The 18,113-nt window shown below is 39.9% G+C and overlaps 1 protein-coding gene across 1 annotated transcript in view; it reads right to left on the reverse strand.

Moving 5' to 3' along the window:
- The window catches only part of UVSSA (UV stimulated scaffold protein A), a 54,910-nt gene extending 37,242 nt beyond the window's left edge, over positions 1-17,668 (reverse strand). Inside the window, exons 1-6 of the mRNA XM_027736609.2 lie at positions 17,571-17,668; positions 16,972-17,302; positions 14,177-14,297; positions 12,601-13,017; positions 11,341-11,450; positions 10,598-10,726 (exon numbers count right to left, since the gene is read on the reverse strand). Coding sequence (XP_027592410.1) covers positions 10,598-10,726; positions 11,341-11,450; positions 12,601-13,017; positions 14,177-14,297; positions 16,972-17,302; positions 17,571-17,668 — 1,206 coding nt within the window. The remainder of the gene's footprint in view (positions 1-10,597; positions 10,727-11,340; positions 11,451-12,600; positions 13,018-14,176; positions 14,298-16,971; positions 17,303-17,570) is intronic.
- Positions 17,669-18,113: the final 445 nt, after the last annotated feature.

The following is an 18,113-nucleotide window of genomic DNA, read 5'->3' on the forward strand; positions in this document are numbered from 1 at the left end:
TTGGTTGGGTTTTTTTTTCACTTGGTAGTGTTCCTGACTAGATGTCTCATGGTGAGAGGAAATAGGGTTTGGCTAGGCAATTTCCAGATTCTTGAGCTGAACTTATTTACATATGAGAATATGGTTTTAAAAAAAGATAGAAAATACACATGCATGACTTTCACCGTAATCACTTAAAACATCTTCTCCATTCACCCGATTTTCATTAAAAACTTAAAACAGTGCTGACTAGATCAAACCATTTACTCTCCAATTCATTAAAAAAAAACTTCAAAAAGCAGATGTTTCCTTATTACTCTGCATTACTAAAAATCCTGGAAACAAACACTGGGTGCCAGCAGAAATGCAATCATCTTTTACTTTGGAGTCAACACTCCAACAGGCTCCGGCTGCAAGTGCAGCTCAGGGCAACCACAGCTCCAGTTAAAGGCCTTGTTCATCCATGCCAACCAGGAATAAATGCAAAAAAAAGCCTCCACCCACCACACAACACTTGGAAAGATGTGAAGAAAAGCTTTTGGCCCTTTTCTCACTTTTATACAAATTGACTGCTACATTTTGTTATGAGGATTTAAAAACCAGGGTCTCTGCAATCGTAATTAAAGCAAGCAACAAAATGACTGAAATACACAATGCAATCAGTTTATAGGAGTAGATGTGCAGCCTTTACTAATTGTTGTAGAAAAAGAAGGAAAAGATAGCACATGAAGTAGTCATATCTACTTACTGAAACACCACCCACAAACTACAGCTAGGACCATTAAATAAATTTTGCATGGTCTAATTAACTTGGTTTGCAATCTCAATTACTTTTCACCCAAGAAATCACTTTTGCTCAGTTTTATGTGTGCCTGTTTCCCTTTTAAAAAAAAAAAATGATGTAAGGCATCCTCAGACAAGTGAACTCTAAACTTCATTTGTCTTTCAGCAGGCTTGATGGCTATGCATTTAAAAACCCATTCTATCTTATAAACTAAAAATTAAATGTACTCAGCTGTGATGGTCGTCATTGCATCTGCTATTTATATGCTAATACCCTCACTGAAAGATCTTGCAAATTATTCCACCATGCCAATATCTCATGTGCATCTACTCAAAGCCAACTAAATATTCTTCTAGAAGATTTTGGTTAGGGAACCAGAATATTTATTGCCATAGAACCTAGTTAGAGGGGCAACCTTAAGCACATACATTTTTTTTTATTCAACCTCAACACAAAACATACTGCAGTCATATTAAATGAAATCTGGGGACATTCTATGTAAGAAAACAGTGACTGGGGTAAAAATAATTTCTTCAGTGCCAGTAATGGAAACTGAATAGTCAAACAGTGTATCTTACATGTAAGGACAAGTTCCTCCTTTTCCATTCCTTTATATATAATCATCCAACACAGGATGATGTGCAAATAAATGCTGGCATTTGTATGGATTTTAGAATAGTGCTTGAGTTTTCCTGTGTGCAACACAAGGAAAACACAAACTATTAACAGAGCTGTATTTATAGGGACCTCCCACATGCTCTCCCTCCCCTTCACTCCATGATCCAAGCATAAATTCAAATCTCGACAACTGCAAATTAGATATGTGGTCCAGGCAAAGCACATTTTATGTTTACCCGTAAAAGTATCACCATTCATTCTATTTGTAGTTGCTCAACAGCACACAGGCTTCTTGGCCAGGCTGACTTTTATTGAGGAATGCACTTTTCACATTATTTCCTAATTTCCAGAAGTTAGTAAAAACACTTAGAGGGTTCCAGCCCAACACTTAGCACCAACTAGCTGGAGAATGAGCAAACATTGCTTCAAATTGCTTTAGCAATATAACTACCCACTGAACCAGTTTTTCACTAAAGCAGTGCACACTAGCTAGAGTTTGTGAGTATTTTCACAGTCCTTACTCAAGGCTTACTCAAGACTTTGTGCCAAAGCTCTCTCTTTTATCAGTCTGTGTTACCAGCTCCTGCATCTCTGGACCCTGGTAGGCTCAAGGTCCCAGATAAGCTTAGGAGGGATTTTAATAAAAAGCAGAAAAAGTTTTACTCAGAAAGACCAGTAGGTTTTAAGGTGCAACATTTCAAAAAACCTTTCATCTTGATGAATCATCGTTCAAAGGAAATTGGTATGTCCAATGTACCCATTGGACCAGTGTGGGCATTTACAGTTTCACAGAGGACAGCAAATAAAGGTAGTCTAGAAAGCTGGTGCATTTAACAAAATTATTACCTCAGGAAGACATTGCAAGGCAAGATTAGTATTTCTTTAGCAATAACCACTCAAGATGTAGCCTCAGATGTACTTTCATAACTCACTACTTGGGCTCCTACCATCCACCAAAACTAAGAGTACTTGGTTGCATAAACCATCTTAAACCTTAGGTAAGTTCATTAAAAAGGTAAAAGTTCTCCTGCATATCCCACGTTTTTCATAAAATCAGTATCACATTCAGTTTTAGTTAAACTACCAAAGGTCTCCAGGTCTAACAATGCTGTTCCATTCCATGCATCCCTGTGAGCTAAAAACAAAGTCTGCTACCTTATTTAATTAATTCCCCCAAAACAAAAGAGAACTGGTTCCCACCAAATTCATGCTGACATTTGATACCTATATTTAATTTGCTTTATCAAGAGTGACTATAGTGTCAGTCCCTTAAATGTCTTTGTGTAATATTTATAAAAAAATAAAGGTTGCACCTTACTTTTAGAAGTACAGCAATGTACTTGTCCCATGCAGCTGCTGTACATACATCAAGCACCACAGCTTATTACATAGTAAAAACCCAATATATTTAACAGCAGTATCTGCTATCTTTTGTTCATCCAGTTTTTCATTCACACTGGGAGATGAGCTAATCATGTATCACTCCATCAATTTGGATTCTCTGATTAAGTAAAGATTGACCTTCATAAGCTGCATTACCTGAGTTTATTCGGCTTCTGAAAGGGACACTCTCACTATCTGAGCTTAATGCTGCTACAGAAATCTTCTCTGGATTAGGTTCCAGCCAGTTCAGGTTCCTGCTGCAACAGGAGCTCTACTGTGGGTACAAGGGAGGCACTGGGAATCATTAGGGGAAGAAACAGAGACAGGACTATCCCTTTTGATTTCTGGTTGTGTTCAGATCATATTTAAGCCAACCATAAAATCATTGCAAAGATATATAAGCTGCTGTTCCCTGTACAACAGCAACCTGCACCAAGAACTCCACCTGATAAGAAGTAGATCAGGTAGCTGCCTAACACACTAAGAAACACCTGGTAGAATTTAATTTTTAACATTTCAGGAACTGTAGAATGAATGAAATAAGTATTACCTACACCTTGAGAACCAGACTTGGTTTCTTCTTAACTCATGGATAACTGTGAGTAAGGAAACTCTGTAAAGTTCTATTCAGTTTTTCATTCATCTTAACACAAAAGGAAAGGTTTGCAGGTTCAAAGACTGTGGTGTGATGAAGACAGCAAAGCTACAAGCCAAGTGACATGCAATCATGTTTAGAGTCCATGCTCAGACAGGAATGTACCCAGAGCAGAGCTCCCAAGGTGTTTTCCCTTCCTACAAGCAGCAGGAAAGGCCTCATTTTGTCAACAGAGAAGAAAGCAGCGGTGGGGCAGCCAATGCCAAGGTTACAAGTGCTACCCTGAACAGCCACTACATATGAGCTGCCCTCCTTTTTTCCTTCCAGACTCCCCATTTTGCAGCACACCACTCCAGATGGAATTGTTTAAAGCCACTGACTGTGAGGTCCAGGACTGGCTATACCCATTTCTGGACCAAAAGGTTGGTTTATGGTCTATTAACAACATGGTCAGTCAAAATTACCTCTTTCTTTACCACTCCCCAGAGAAGTCTCTCTGTTTTCCAGAGCTTTTCAGCTAGTCCAAGTGATTTATGAACTGTACTCCTATGATGCCTGGAAATATTTTAGGCAACACTGAGTTATTTAACTTTTTTATGATTCAGAGGCCTATACATGATAAAAGCTAAATTTTAGAGCTGAGGAGGGAAAAAATTCTCATTACTAGTCCTTTTCTTTACGAAATTTTGGAAAATGTGATTTTCATCTAAAATGTGCTATAACAAGATTCCCATTAGCACTCATTCATGCAAAAAAAAAGTCCTACTGCATTTGATGGATTACCACCTATCACTTACACCAGAGCAGATTCTGCTGCCAAAACTTTGTATCCACCACCAATGCACACATGCCTCTGTCTCACGAGTCAGTCTGTGCACACACACACTGTAAAATAAGTAACTAAATTGCAGCTGACTTCAATGATAACATTTATGAATGAACCTGAACTGCACATTTGTTAAAACTTATTTCAGATGCTGTATTTTTAACAGGTGAATATACAGCTCGATAAAATAAGCCTAATTTATTACAGAAAAGTCAACGAATTATTCTATGCAGGACACGTAACCTTACATAATATTCCTGACTGTGGATTTTAGATACAAAGATATTTTAGATGTGGATATATTTACTTCAATATTACTGCATTTAAATTTAAATGTATATGTTAACTTAGTACGTGCTCCAAGCCTGAAAATTTTCCGTTTTCATAAATACACGTTTAGCAATGTACCTTCATGAACCTCACAAATAAATTCAATGTACTGTTTCCCCTTGCAAGGTAGGATGGATAAAAAGCAGGAAGCAAATTTATATCTACTACCTGCAGAGTACACACTGCTCAGTATTCATAGATGAATCAAGGGAGATGACCCTTGGGCCTGAAAAACTTAAATACTTAACATAAGGGTTAACTTGATGATAGAGACATCCCACTTTATTTTACAGTCTATTAGAAGAGCTCCAAATTGCATTGTGCGACCTGCGAATCAGATGGGGATCAGAGGTCGTCACAGTGACAACCGTAAGAATTCATGGCTAGATCTGCATAACAAGATATTTTTAATAACTCCATAGCAGGGGCAGGCTGCACAGCCAGGGCAAAGCATAAAACACACCACAGCAGCAATTCAGCTCTAGAAAAGAAGAAAACCCAACCAAAGCCATCACTCGGCTGATCAGACACTTGAACGAGCGAGCAGTGTTCTGAAGGCTAATTTTACAGTGTTTTGGTTTGTATCAGTCCTACATCCTAATAAGACTTGCAAAACTAGAAAGCCCTCTTAGCTGAAAGGTGGTTACAAAAGAGATGTTTCAGAGAAATAATTATAACATGACACTTAAAATGAGGAGGAGGGAAGAGGAAGCATAAATGTATGACTTATTTAATATTTTCTGTTTACTCTTACAGTTATGGTTGACATGGCTTTTTTGATAAACATTAGCCGGGAAAAAAACCCAAACTAAAATGTTGCCGGGGCTACCAATTTCACAATACAAATGTTATTAGATTTTATTTATTCTGAACACATTACGTGCTAACAATGTATAGAATCTGATAAAGGACATCTTTAGGTGTAATGCCAATTATATTAAATATTCCTATATCTCTCTAAAGTTTTAGAAAACATACTAACAATCAACATCGAGTTACTACTCAAATCTTAACATGAAATGCTTCCAGTTTTCAAAGGGCAACTCTGTTAAGGTTTAAAAGCAGCACCTGAGGAAAAGATTTCTCTACAAAGGTGTCTCCCTTGCTCTGTGGTATCAGTATGTTTTAGCAGATGTGGGTCCAGGCACCGTGAGGGATTACCAGGGACAAATTACTCACCCCCCAGAAACAACTTCTCTAAGATGAAGAAAAGAGGAAAAAGCATAGGGATGGGAGTACAAGAAGCTGTTACAGAAAGCTGTCAGCTGGACTGGATTCTCTATGGCTGCAGAAAGAAGCAGAAAGAGAAAACAATGCAGCCTTTGCTTCTGAATTTTAGAAAATTCAAGTCCAGCTTTTTTTTTCTAAAGGAGGCACCGCCTTAACTAAAAGCCAGACTTGAGAAGAGCTGGTTATAAAGCTACAAAATGATTAGATAGAAATAACTTGTTAGCATTGCTCAAATGCCAAACTGCAGTTGAATATGTCAAAAAAAAGGCAGAAATGGTCTTATAGCCAAGTAATTGGTAGAACTCTTGGTTTAATTTACAACATATTAAAATCTTAACCTTTTAATGTTAAAATATTAAAATATTTTAAGATAAATTATGAGCAGCAAATATTTAAATTATAAGTTTGTGGCCATTTTCTGACATTACTCTTTCAGAAAAAAATCTGAATTGTATTACAGTGAGGTCTGAGTATCAGATCAGGTTCTGGACAACACAAGGACAGGCTCCTCCAGATCTAATTATTAATGGCATTATTGAGTTCAACCAGATGTTTCACATGGATAAAATTAAGTACACGAATAAATCAAGATCCAAGCGCGCGCTCAGATTTGACAGAAGATAAGGAAAGGTGAAACAAAAAGTAATGAATACAGTTAATGAAAAACTATATATCCCTGGTTGTTAATGTAACTCGAAATTTAAAATCCAACACGTAACAGGCTTGTTAAATGACCACTCTGCTGACAGACAAACGAGTGGGATGTTTCTCACATCATCTTTCCTACTGGATTCTGTCAGTCCAAGTTTTAGACACCCTGAGTATTAAACATTCTGCAGCTTCCCAAAGTAATTACATAAGAGATAGCCATACTTTCAGAGTACAAAATACCACTGATGAGCTACATTTCTATCAACAATGTCAAGACTTCAAGTATTATCCTAATGGCTAATCCTTTATGGAAAGGATGTAAGTGAAAGGTAGTGTGCATGATTTAAAACACAGTATATACTTGTCCTCTCACAGCTTTTAAAATTGCAGGATCATTTGCATCATATCAGCTGCAAATCAGACACTAAACAAGAAAAACAATTAAAATCTAGTATTTCAAGAAAAGGAGGAAGACATCAAAAACCAGGATGATTTTTAACTAGCAAAACCACTTTTAGAGAACAATTTAGCCATAAGTAAGTTATTCCTACAAAATAATTAAGCCTCTGGAAACAGAAATATCTACACCAATCTCAGCCAATAATTACAATTGTACTTGTATAATAACTCATGTAAATCGAGTCAAGAATTAACTCGAAGGGTCTCTGGTATATTGCTGTTGTAGTAAGTTTACCTGAACACACAGACTGAGCCAAGGGCTGGTTTTGGATCAAGGTGGCACAGAGAAAATGTGGAGCATGCAGTATGCACTCCCTCTACTGGGCACTGGAATTATCCCGAGCAGGCATTCAGAGAAAAAAGGGATATGTCCGAGCATCCAGGTACCGTGAAATAAAAGCCCTTCTACAGCTCTCGCCCTCTTCCCCCCGGATTCGGCTAAAACACACATTCACAGAAAAACGGATTTCAAAACTCTTCTTTATACTCCCAAAGTGCAGTTTCTGTCAGAAACCTGATACACCCAAACAAGAATTTAACTACATTTGTGTAAGCACACAAAAACCCGCTTGCCTTTGACCAACACAGCAAGTCTGTCATTCTTTGTCCACCTCCCACCCATTTGAAACAGTAACAGCTCAGAAAAAATGTCTTGATGACTTCTGATCTGCTGGGGGCACAGAAATGGGAAGAGGGAATCTCTGGGCAGCAGAGATGTATTAATAATTATAAAATCTGCTGCCAGGGATTTGTTTCTAGACAATCAAAGAACAACCTTTGTTTTTCTTTTCCCTCTCCTGCCACTGCTCCTGAGAGGCAAGTGCAAAATGGTGCCACAGGCTATTGGTGCTGGCAGGGTCTCAGTGTCACATGGAAATTATGGCCCTCCCTGTAATTAAGGCTCTCTGATGGTTTGAGTTCTTCACTCTCACGGAAGAGAAAAGAAAGAAGTGGTTATAGCTTATGTCACTATAAACCATTTTAAGTCAAAGTGTCTCACTGTATCAAGTCCTGTGCTTTCCTTCAAGTGATTTTGTGGAAGTGAAGCTCCATAAACCTACAGAAAGTTCTGTACTTTGCAAAGCAGTGGGACTTTTCCGTTTTTCAGGAGAGGTAAAAAAAACTTCCAGAGAAAATAATTTGTGCTAATTTTCTAACAAGTTTGTGATTGCCCACAAGTCCTGCCTTGCAGGCTAGTGCTCCATGATACGGAAAATGAAATGAGAAACAATGGAAAGTATGGATGTAATAATTAGGATTGCCAAAAGCACACACCTTGAGCACCAAAAAATATGATTCTTCTGTGAATGTAGGCCAGGTAACCACCAATTTCTTCTTTGCAGTATAATTTATATCCAGCTACACTACTGGTATATTCATATTAAACTGCAGCATCAAGAATTACTCCAGATATATACAATTATTTGCATTTCAGCCACAGGCGATGGTAAGGGACTTCTAGACCTTCTCTCTCTTAAGTGGCAATTTAAATCTCTGTGGGATTGATAGTTAGAGTAGAGTTCACAGTTATAAATCTCCAGGTTCACTGTCTCTCACTAAACCCTTCACTTTATCAACTTTCTTGATCTCAGTTTGAGGATGGGTAAAACCTTTACTCCCTCTGTTCCCAGACAGAACAGAAACAAAGCACAGAAAAGAACAGATGAAAAGGGGGAAAATTAGTGACCACAGAAGCATGGAGATTGAGCACAAAGAAGATGTAAAAAGTCTGAGGAGAATGGGCAAGCCTAAGTCCCCAAGTCCTGATAATTCCGTTTTATATTTGCTATAAATGCTCCCCTTCATTTCTCATCTCCACACTGAGCAGGTCCAGCACTCGCTGCTTCCATGTGCCACCAATAACACCCAAAATGCCTCATGCTGTTGGGACAGGGTGGCTCAGAGCCAGGGCTCTGAAGGACAGACAGAACATCAGCACTTCTCCGGGGTTTAAAGACACAGAAGGCAGTAAAACTTTGGCATGGCGAGAGCTACAGCTCCAAGGACACAAGGACAGACAGAGCCACAATACATAACACAGGCAGCAGTGTTGCACTAAAGAAGAGCTGTGTGTAGTATTTCATATGCTGACATGTAAATATTTGACAGATGGGGATTTAATAACCATGGTCTAAGAGATTCTGTTTATTTTGTTCTATCAGACTCTCAATTTACCGTGTTTTTACGTTTCAATAAAGTCATCTGACACGTGAATAAAATATAATTTATACAGTTTCCATCTGCAGTACAAAGCTCTTTATGTTCAGGTTATAAATTTAAAATAACTCAGCGCTAACACTAAATTTGGTTGTTTTCCACTGGAGAAAAACCCTAGGTAAAATTATATATTGTTTTCAATGCTTAAGTTAACTCAATCTGCACCACCTCATTTTGAAAGTATTCTTTGTGAGCACTGTTATTATTTTCCTTTTTTTCCCTTTTAACAATGGAATTTATTAGCTTTCAAACTAATAGAGATATTACTTACAAACATGCTATATAAACATATAGATAGTACTGATCACTCTCCAGAAGTGGTAACAATACCACTTCAAACACATCCACATGCACATGCACACACACACACACGAAAATCAAGGCTTGAATGTCCTTTATATCTTGTAAGAAATATAGCAACCAATATTCCATGCAGAGGTGCAGCAAATGAAGCCCTGTCAAGCAAATGGCAGGAATGACAGCGGATGTCTGGATTCCTTCATAGCTGGTTGCATAAAGGTAGCACACATATTTCACTGGAGAAAAAAAAGCTCTGACAAGACAGTCTTTCAGTACTTTTCATTCAGAGTTGGCATTTTTGACTGGTGTGGCACATCAGTAGGTGTTAAGATGATGAACCAGATTAATCTTGATTAAACTCCATTTGCACAATGAAAGCAAAGTCTGCAACACTCAGTCATGGCTAAATGAGGCTACCACAATGTAGTCCAAAGGATAATGTCCAGATTAGATGCTTACAATCCAGTAAATCCAAACCAGACTAGTCTGAACCCTGACCCAAACCACTTATTTTCATGTCAAGCTATACAGTAATTTCGTTTGATCACAGCCAACAGAAATGAGTATTATGCAGCTCTGCTTTTTAGTTACATAAACAAGCCATTAGACTCCTTTTTGGACCTCAATAACATATTTGATCTTCCAGCCTCTGTCTATTCACAAGTTCTATCTATTTCACAAGAACTGTCACAGGTAGTTAATCTTTGTGAAACAGTTTAATGCTCTAAAGCTGATATGATAACCAATTCTCTTATGGTAACCTCAATCACATTACAGGCTTACTAGAGAGAGTAAATACTGCACAGCAGAGAAACTTCTTTACTGAACTGACAGACACTCATATAGTTTTGCAAGTTGAAAAAGAACATGAGTAGTAACAGTGTTTACTGAGAAATATGCACAGAATAAGCTGAGGACATAACACTGTTACACGTGAAGGAACTAATAGTAAATAAAATCTGCACTTAACCACTTCTCTATCCTAAACAAGAAGAGGGATGCTTTAAATGGTTTTGTCTAATAACCAGGTCCATGGTGTATTATACAGGTGTTTACTGCAACTTCCCTGAGTGAAGTTACAACCAGTTAAATTAATGTACTTTTCAATAAAACTTCTGTTGAAAAGTTTCCCAGATTAGAGCTTAAGAGAAAAAAGCTTTTTTTGTATACAAGGTAAGCTTTACTAATGGTCCTCTCCAGTAAAACAGAATTCTAAGAAACTCACCACTTTTCTTTTTCTTGCTTTGAAGGAAATGTTCATTTCCTTGTATTTCTTCATAGCAGTCTCCAGTTTATTCTTGAGTTCAATGGCACATCTTAGTCGATCATCATTGACTCCTGCTCTGGTAAGTAACTGCAGAGGAAGAAAACAATGTCTTACTCATTTTTCTAGACATCTGAGCAAAACAAAATTTTTAGTTTTCCTTCATAATTAATGAAATGACATTGTCACAAATTCCTTTGTTTTACAAGTAATAATTAGTGAAGCCAATTCTTTTCCTATACAGAATATAAAACCCAACAGCAACTAGTGAAAACAAAGAATGAACAGCTATTACAAACATCTCCTGAGACTGTCCTTCTTTCTACAGGCCAAATTCCATGCAGGAGGCTCCAGGGCATACTGTTTATCTGATAGAGAGGTGTCTGACAAAAACAAGCTGTGTTTTACTTTAACCCTTTGCAAAAAGCCCTATTTTACTGTATCTTAAAAAAAAAACAAAACAGAACACAGATTATTGACTGTTGGTACCACACCCAAGGCTGAGAGCTATCAAACAAGTTACACAGCTCCTGCAGCCTCCTTTGGTCCACCCCTACTGAAACAGAAATCTTTTCCAGTTACTCCTAGGTTTCTTTGACCTTATTTTCCTTTTGGCTCACTCTCCCTCAAGACTTTCTGCACCCCAGTCTTTGCTTCATCATCTGTTTATTGAAAAATAAAAAAAAGTTGTCTCTTTATCCCACCTGAATCCAGGACTGCACAGAAGGCCAGAACTTATTTCTGAGAAGTTTGTGAGCATCCATGACACTGTTTATGATGGCAGTGTTATCTTCATTCTCTTGCACTTTTATATCTGCTCACAACAGGGGATAAAAAGAGTTAGCTCATGTTGTTTATGTGTCTTCAGTGTAGGAGCTAAAGAAGGTAAATGGAAGTAGACATTAATTTGTCTAAAATATTTGATCACTTCAGAGAAAGGTACAAACATCAGAATGCTTCTCTGTTAAGTATTAATTATTCTACCATTATTCACATATTCAAAAAATCCGGGGAGAAGATGACATTTTCAGTCCAGTGATGGCAGAAAGAGTTGTTAAACCATCACTACTAAGGAATCACCAAATAAACCACAGACGAGTACAGCCTTACTATTTACATTATACCTTGTCCTAAGTTCAAAGGAGCTGGGCCTTATTGCTCCAGTTTCTGCATACTCAATATAAAATAATCCATGCCCTGGTGGCAATGGGGACTTGATTGTCAAAGAAGCCAACTATGCCACTATCCAAGTAAAAATTATACTTTTCACATGTTAGTCATTCATAAATCCCACAGATTCATTTCCAATTCTGTTCTCAGCAAGAACAGAAGCAGATAACCCTCCTAATGAAATTCCATTAGGACAGTATTTGTAGGATACTTCCAAAATACAAACCATCCTAATTTTTCTAGAAGTAATTCACATTAGCAAAGTTATATAAAAAAAAGACTTCCTAGCAAAACTACTTACTGCTTCTTGCAAGCTGTCAGTAGCAAGGAAAAACAAAAGTTTAAGAAACACTCAACTGCAAGATTTTTTAAAGTAGCAGCTTATAGCCCAGCTATAGAAAGAGGTGAGTAGTGAAGCATATGAAAAAGAAAATTATATGTAGTAAACAGATTATTTTTTTTAAAACAGGAAACTCATTATAGGGACTATGAAATGCTGTAATGCACTTGCAACAACTGATACAAAATTTCAGTCCTAGAAGATAATTAGTGAAATCTGTTACTCACTCACAAGGACACCCAAAATTTCTCAGAACAGTTACAAGACGAAGCAGAAATAGAAAAAGAGCTCCAAAATAAATCAAAGTGGTATCTAGGAATCCCAAAGCAAAATGGTGTCCAGTAACCCCAGCCTTTAAGTAATAGAAAAAAACCCAAGACCACAACTACAAAGCACTTCACATAAAGTGTGAAAATAGCACTTCCAGCTATATGTCAAAAAATTTTCCAGGTACCTGTGGAGATTTCAAGGTCTAGAGTGTACTTATGTGAAATAAGCCCATGGTTCCTAACAAAAGTCTGGTAATCATCATCATCAAGAGCAGGGTCACTGGACAGAACTTCCGAGCGTGTGCCTCCATCCAACTCTTTCTGCTCAGGCTTCTCCTGTTTCTCATCTGACTCTTTGTTTCCATCAGTTCTGACACACTGAGAAACAGGAAGAATGTCCTTGCTGCAGCATGGCTGTTCATCATCCATGTACCCAAAACAGGACTGGTCAACTTCCACATGGGAGGATGAGGGGACTACAGACATTTGTTTGTTGGGTTCCAGTTCCGTGTCGTTCACAGCGAAGTTGAAAGGATCTGGCATCAGAAGCTGGAAACAGTTTTCCATCTCTGTCAGTGTATCAGCAATCTCTTGGGACATTTCTATGAAGACAATTGTTTTAGAATATTGTTAAATACTGTAAAATGTTAATGTCTCCAAAGCAGACACTGAGTTACAAAACAAATATGACTGCCAAAGGGGGGAATCCATTTATCCAGTGATCAGTGATGATTTAGCCATACAGATCTCCCTTTGCTGCAGGAACTGTCCTTATAAAAGTAATAATACTTTTCTTAAGCAGGAAATCTAGAATTTCCTGAGTAAGGAATGTAGAATCACGGTTCCACCCTTCCCTATCGCCTCTAAAATTTCGGTATGTAAAGATGACACAAGTACTTCACAGAATTTGAAAGAAAACAAGGTTCAGTGAGGATATTCTTAGTGATGTTGGTGGGTGTTCATTCTACAGCTGTAAATTCTGTAGTTGCACATAGGTGTAGCCATGAATATATGCTCTTGCTCAAAGAGATGCTACTGATAAAAATTACTTTAAGAAAGTTGAATCTCTTTAAAATTCCACTCTCATGCTTTAAAATATTTCCAGCATACAGAATAAATGCAGACACGGTTGAATGCATTACATATATTAAAGTAATTTAATTAAATAACCCTTTGTAACTACAGCATAACGTACTATCTGTGTTCTTCTCTGGGATTACAGAAATGTGTTTGCTATGCACATATCTCAGGGGCTCAGCCCCTAGTTAAACATATATTTTCCAGCTGCAGTATGATAATTGTCATAGGTATCCTGCACTTTATGCAGGATTCCTGCACCTATACTTCTGGAACCAATGACTGTATATATAATATAATTAATGTCATCTGCCCAGAAGGTATTGGGAAGTCTGTGCCTAGTTAATGACACAGAAATCAAGCCACTAGCTCCAAAAAGTCTCGTGATATGCTTGCTTTGGGTTATGCATTCATACTTTACTGAATTACAGACCAGATTTTCACTTGATAACACTTTCTTTCTTTTCCATCTCTTCCCATTACCTGAGCTCACAGGATGGTCACTTGTTTCCCTTGATATTCTTTAGGTGAGAGAGAGGGAGGGTCAAGCTCTAACAAATGTGCTCCAACCATCTATGGTCAGCTATTATTTGGATAGCTACTCTCTTCTTTTATGTAATCTTAAAAAAGGTTGCTTTAAAAACAAACACCAAACCAAACCAAAAACGCACTAGAAGAACTGACCTTCCATTTCTTTTTCAGTTCTTTTGACTTTTTCTTTGTAAACGTTATCCAACCGTTTTTGCCTCTCCTCCTCCCTCCTCCTTTCAGCCACGGTTCTGGCGTGCACATCTTGAAAATCCACCTAAGGAGGAAATGAAGAAAAAAGTGTAACATCCCTCGTAAGAAATATATAGAAAATCCATTTCCTAAGATCCTTATCTGTGGTGAAAAATCCTCTAACATCAGCGATCAGCCAGAAGCTCAGCAGCATTTCCTTTTATCTTTTCTCCTCCTCGAATCAATAACTACAGCAATTCTGAACAGAGCTTTTATTTCTACTAATAAGGGACTGCTGAGAATCAATGGCTTTCAGAAAGGAATCATAAGGTAGAAAAACAAAACAGATTTTCACACCTGAAGTGCAGGAATAAACTAGGCTTTGGGAGACTTTTGTCACAGCACTGGAGACAAGGAGTTAGGGAGAGTGGGCAGGAAGAGACTATGCAGGGTAAATATTAAGGTTACATGAACACATTACACTAGATCACTATTAGTAAAAGAAATCCAGGAAAATTTGTAAGCACCACAAGTATACATCTCACTTACTAAACTTTGTAAGCAAGGAAAGTAAAATACATTCAAATTCATTAAAAAAAGATCAAATTTGTGATTTTACAATTACGTTTGTTGGATTTTGGGATTGGGGGAAAAGTCAACATTCGGTCTCTCTTATGAGTAAAACATAAACATAAATCTGAACAACTCAAAATGGTGTTTCTTAAAATATTTGCAGTGTGGGTTTTTGGTTTTGTTTTGGTTGGTTGTTTTTTTTAAGTTTGGTCTTAGAAGGGTTTGAAAATGTAAATCTTCACTCCTGCTTTAAGGAAGGGAGTCTTGATTGTGTTACCACATAAGGAAACCCCTTTGAAAAAGAAAAATACAGCAATCCTCTGATCGCTACCACATAACTTTTATTCACTTCAACACAGATGACACGGAGTGCTAAGGAAGCCTGTACTTTGCTGATGCTGAAGCCCACAGACTCTCTGGTGCAATGTTTACAGCACAAGCACTGGCTGAAGGTTTGTCACTATTGCCACTCTTAGATGATCCAGCATGTCCAGTAATGGCTCCCAGATACTGACATCCTACACCAAAGTTTTGGAGCCACATAGGTGATTTTTATGTAACAGCTGTCACATGGAGAGTCCCCATCAGTTTAGGAAGAGAGGCACACTCACCAAGCTCTTTATTTCTAGTGGGAAATGGGTGAGATGAAGGATGGTAGGGAAAAGAACTAGTTTCACAGCCTACAGCAGCACATGGATCACCACTGAGCTTCCTATGGTTTTCAGGATCTGATTCTTCTACCAAGCTTGCATAGTTCTCCACACAGAAGTAGGAGAGCATCTTCTGACTGTTTATAAAATTATTTTGGTGATAATTAAAAAAAAAAAAAAGCCAGCCAAATCCACAAACCACACACAGAGCTAACATTTCTCCTAAGTTGCCCTATACTACTGTGCCAAACCTGTAACAGAACAGCAGAGGTACTTCATACTACTAGGAAGTCAAAATGCCTCCTCAAACCTTTGGGTTGCTTTTCACACTTCCAAGTATTACGCTGGCAAAAGGCCAGTTGGCTCACATCAACTCTTTAAGTACAAGAGTTACCAAACTACCTGAGATTGCTTCTATTGATATCAATGTTTCTAGAGGAATTCAAATTCAGCTGCTCTAGAAAACAGCACAGCCAACCTCGCTGGGGAGCTTGTATCACGTGGGGAGGGATCCCTCAGTCCTAACTGACCACAGGAGCACAGCCAGACCTGCCAGACTCCACAGAATTGTTGTACGCTTGTACAACAATTGGGTAAAACTGTGTCATGTATTTAACCTCCCTTGTCTCAGTCTTGCATTTCTCCCTGCCACTGTCATTTAACTTTCTTTCTTTACTAGACAAGACAAAAAAGGAGAATCCCGACACAATCATCTTTTGTGAGCAGATGCCAAAAACTGTATTAAAATACCAGCACAGTGCAGCAAGTAGGGAATATGATAAATTTAGTGAGGAACCAGAACAAGAGAAATACATCATGTATCACAAAGGTTTTTTGATGTACAGTTAGGAACACTGAACATCTGTCTTTCTGAAGAGAAAGAAAATCAGTATGTTTATTGAAAGCCTGTTATTATCATAGATAGTTTGAATGCTAGAATAGCATTCCCAATTTCATTCTTTGTGCAGCAGAAGACATACTAAAGCAGCAGAATGTTCCAAACACTAACTTGAAGACTCGAAGGGAGATCTAAAAGCAAGTGGGTTACATACAAGAAATTTCTCTTTAATAAAACTTCTTGTATGGCACAGTAACACTAAAGCTGAGGGGGGCAAACACCCACACTTGCTGTCTCTGCTGCAGAGCAAAGGGAAGATAGAACTGGACAGCTCAGTAGAGAAATCAGGTTATTTTAAACTGGCATAGAAAGTTTAAGGCATAACCATTATTTCCCTTCCAAAAAAGGGCTAAACCTTGGAGCTCCAGGCAGGATTCAGTGGGTGAAAGCAATACTTCCTACACCCTGAGAAAAGGCTGAGCCCAGCTCTGAGCACAAGCCTGGGGCTTGTAAAGCTTTATAGTCCTGAAGGATGAACTGAAAAGGTTTGTTTTCCAAAGATGACGCTCAACGGGATGTCTCCTACAGGCAATGTCACTTCCAACTGCTTTTTCTTTTAGTATTTATCAGTTTCCTTGCTTTAAACATTTCCTAGCGATCATCACCTAAAAACACAGCAGAGTAACAGTGCAGAGTACCTTCTTATTCCGCTTTAGGAAGTGGTATCCCAGGGAAAGCTGCTTGTAAGCCTCCCCGTACTTCTCGTGCCAGTCCTGCACCGCCTTGATGGCCGCTTTCCTCAGCTTCTGCGCCACCTCCTTGGGCGGGGGAAGGGGCTGCTCGTGGTCTATGCCCACCGTGAGCTCCAGGAACTCCTGGAAGTTGGCGATGAGCAGCGTCCTGAACTGGTGGGACCTGGCGAAGAGCTCCTGCACCACCTGGAAGGCGGAGAAGCGCATCTCGGCGTGCTCCTCCTGCAGCCGCGTCACCAGCAGGTGGAAGGCGTGGCTGATGTGCTCCTCCGACGACCTGGGCAGGGAGACAAGGGAGGAAAAGGAGCAGGAGTTACTTAACGAGAGGCTCGGCACAGAAAAACAGAAGCTCGCGGGGTTTTTTAATTTATTTTAAATTTTAAACCAGCAGCGTCTGTGCTGGCAGCACCCAGGCCCCCGACAGCACCCAGCCTCCCACAGCAGGGCCCAGGGCGGCGCCCAGGGCGGCTCCCGGGGCGACTCCGCGGCTGCCCGGCCCGGGCACAGACAGCAGGGCCCCGCTCGTTCCCTCCCTGCGGCCGTACTTGCAGATCTTCTTCAGCTCCTTCATCCTGCCCGGCTCCAGCCGCGGCTCTCCGGAGGTGGTGAGCTCCTCCACCAGCTCGGCCAGGCGCTGGTCCATGTCGGCCGGCAGCGGGGCAGCGGAGCTGCCGGGACACTCGCCCCGCCGGGTGGTACCTTCCTCACCCCGGGGGAGCCCCGGCCGGGCTCCGGCAGCGCCCACGGGCCGGGGCGCGTCTGGGCGGCGCCATCTTCGGCTCTCAGGGGAGGCCCCGCCCCCAATGGCCCCGCCCATCAGGGAACGAGCTCCCGCCCCTCAGAGGAGGCCACGCCCCTCAATGAACCCCCGCCCCTCGGGGCTCCCCCCCCCGCCCTGCGGCAGGTGGTACCTTCCTCCATCCCCCCCCTTCCCCGCCCCCCTCTCCCGGCGCGTACCACCGCCCCCCCACGTGACGTGCCGGCACCCGGAAGCGCCCACAGGGGAAGGGCGGGGGGAGCCCTTAAAGGAGCCGCGCCCCGGTTTTGGGGCTGGAGGGAGGTTTAACCCCTTGTTGTCCCCAAACACT

The sequence above is a fragment of the Pipra filicauda genome, unplaced genomic scaffold (genome assembly GCF_003945595.2).
Source record: "Pipra filicauda isolate LSUMZ 115617 unplaced genomic scaffold, ASM394559v2 scaffold30_size5312502_pilon, whole genome shotgun sequence".
Taxonomy (NCBI): Eukaryota; Metazoa; Chordata; class Aves; order Passeriformes; family Pipridae; genus Pipra; species Pipra filicauda.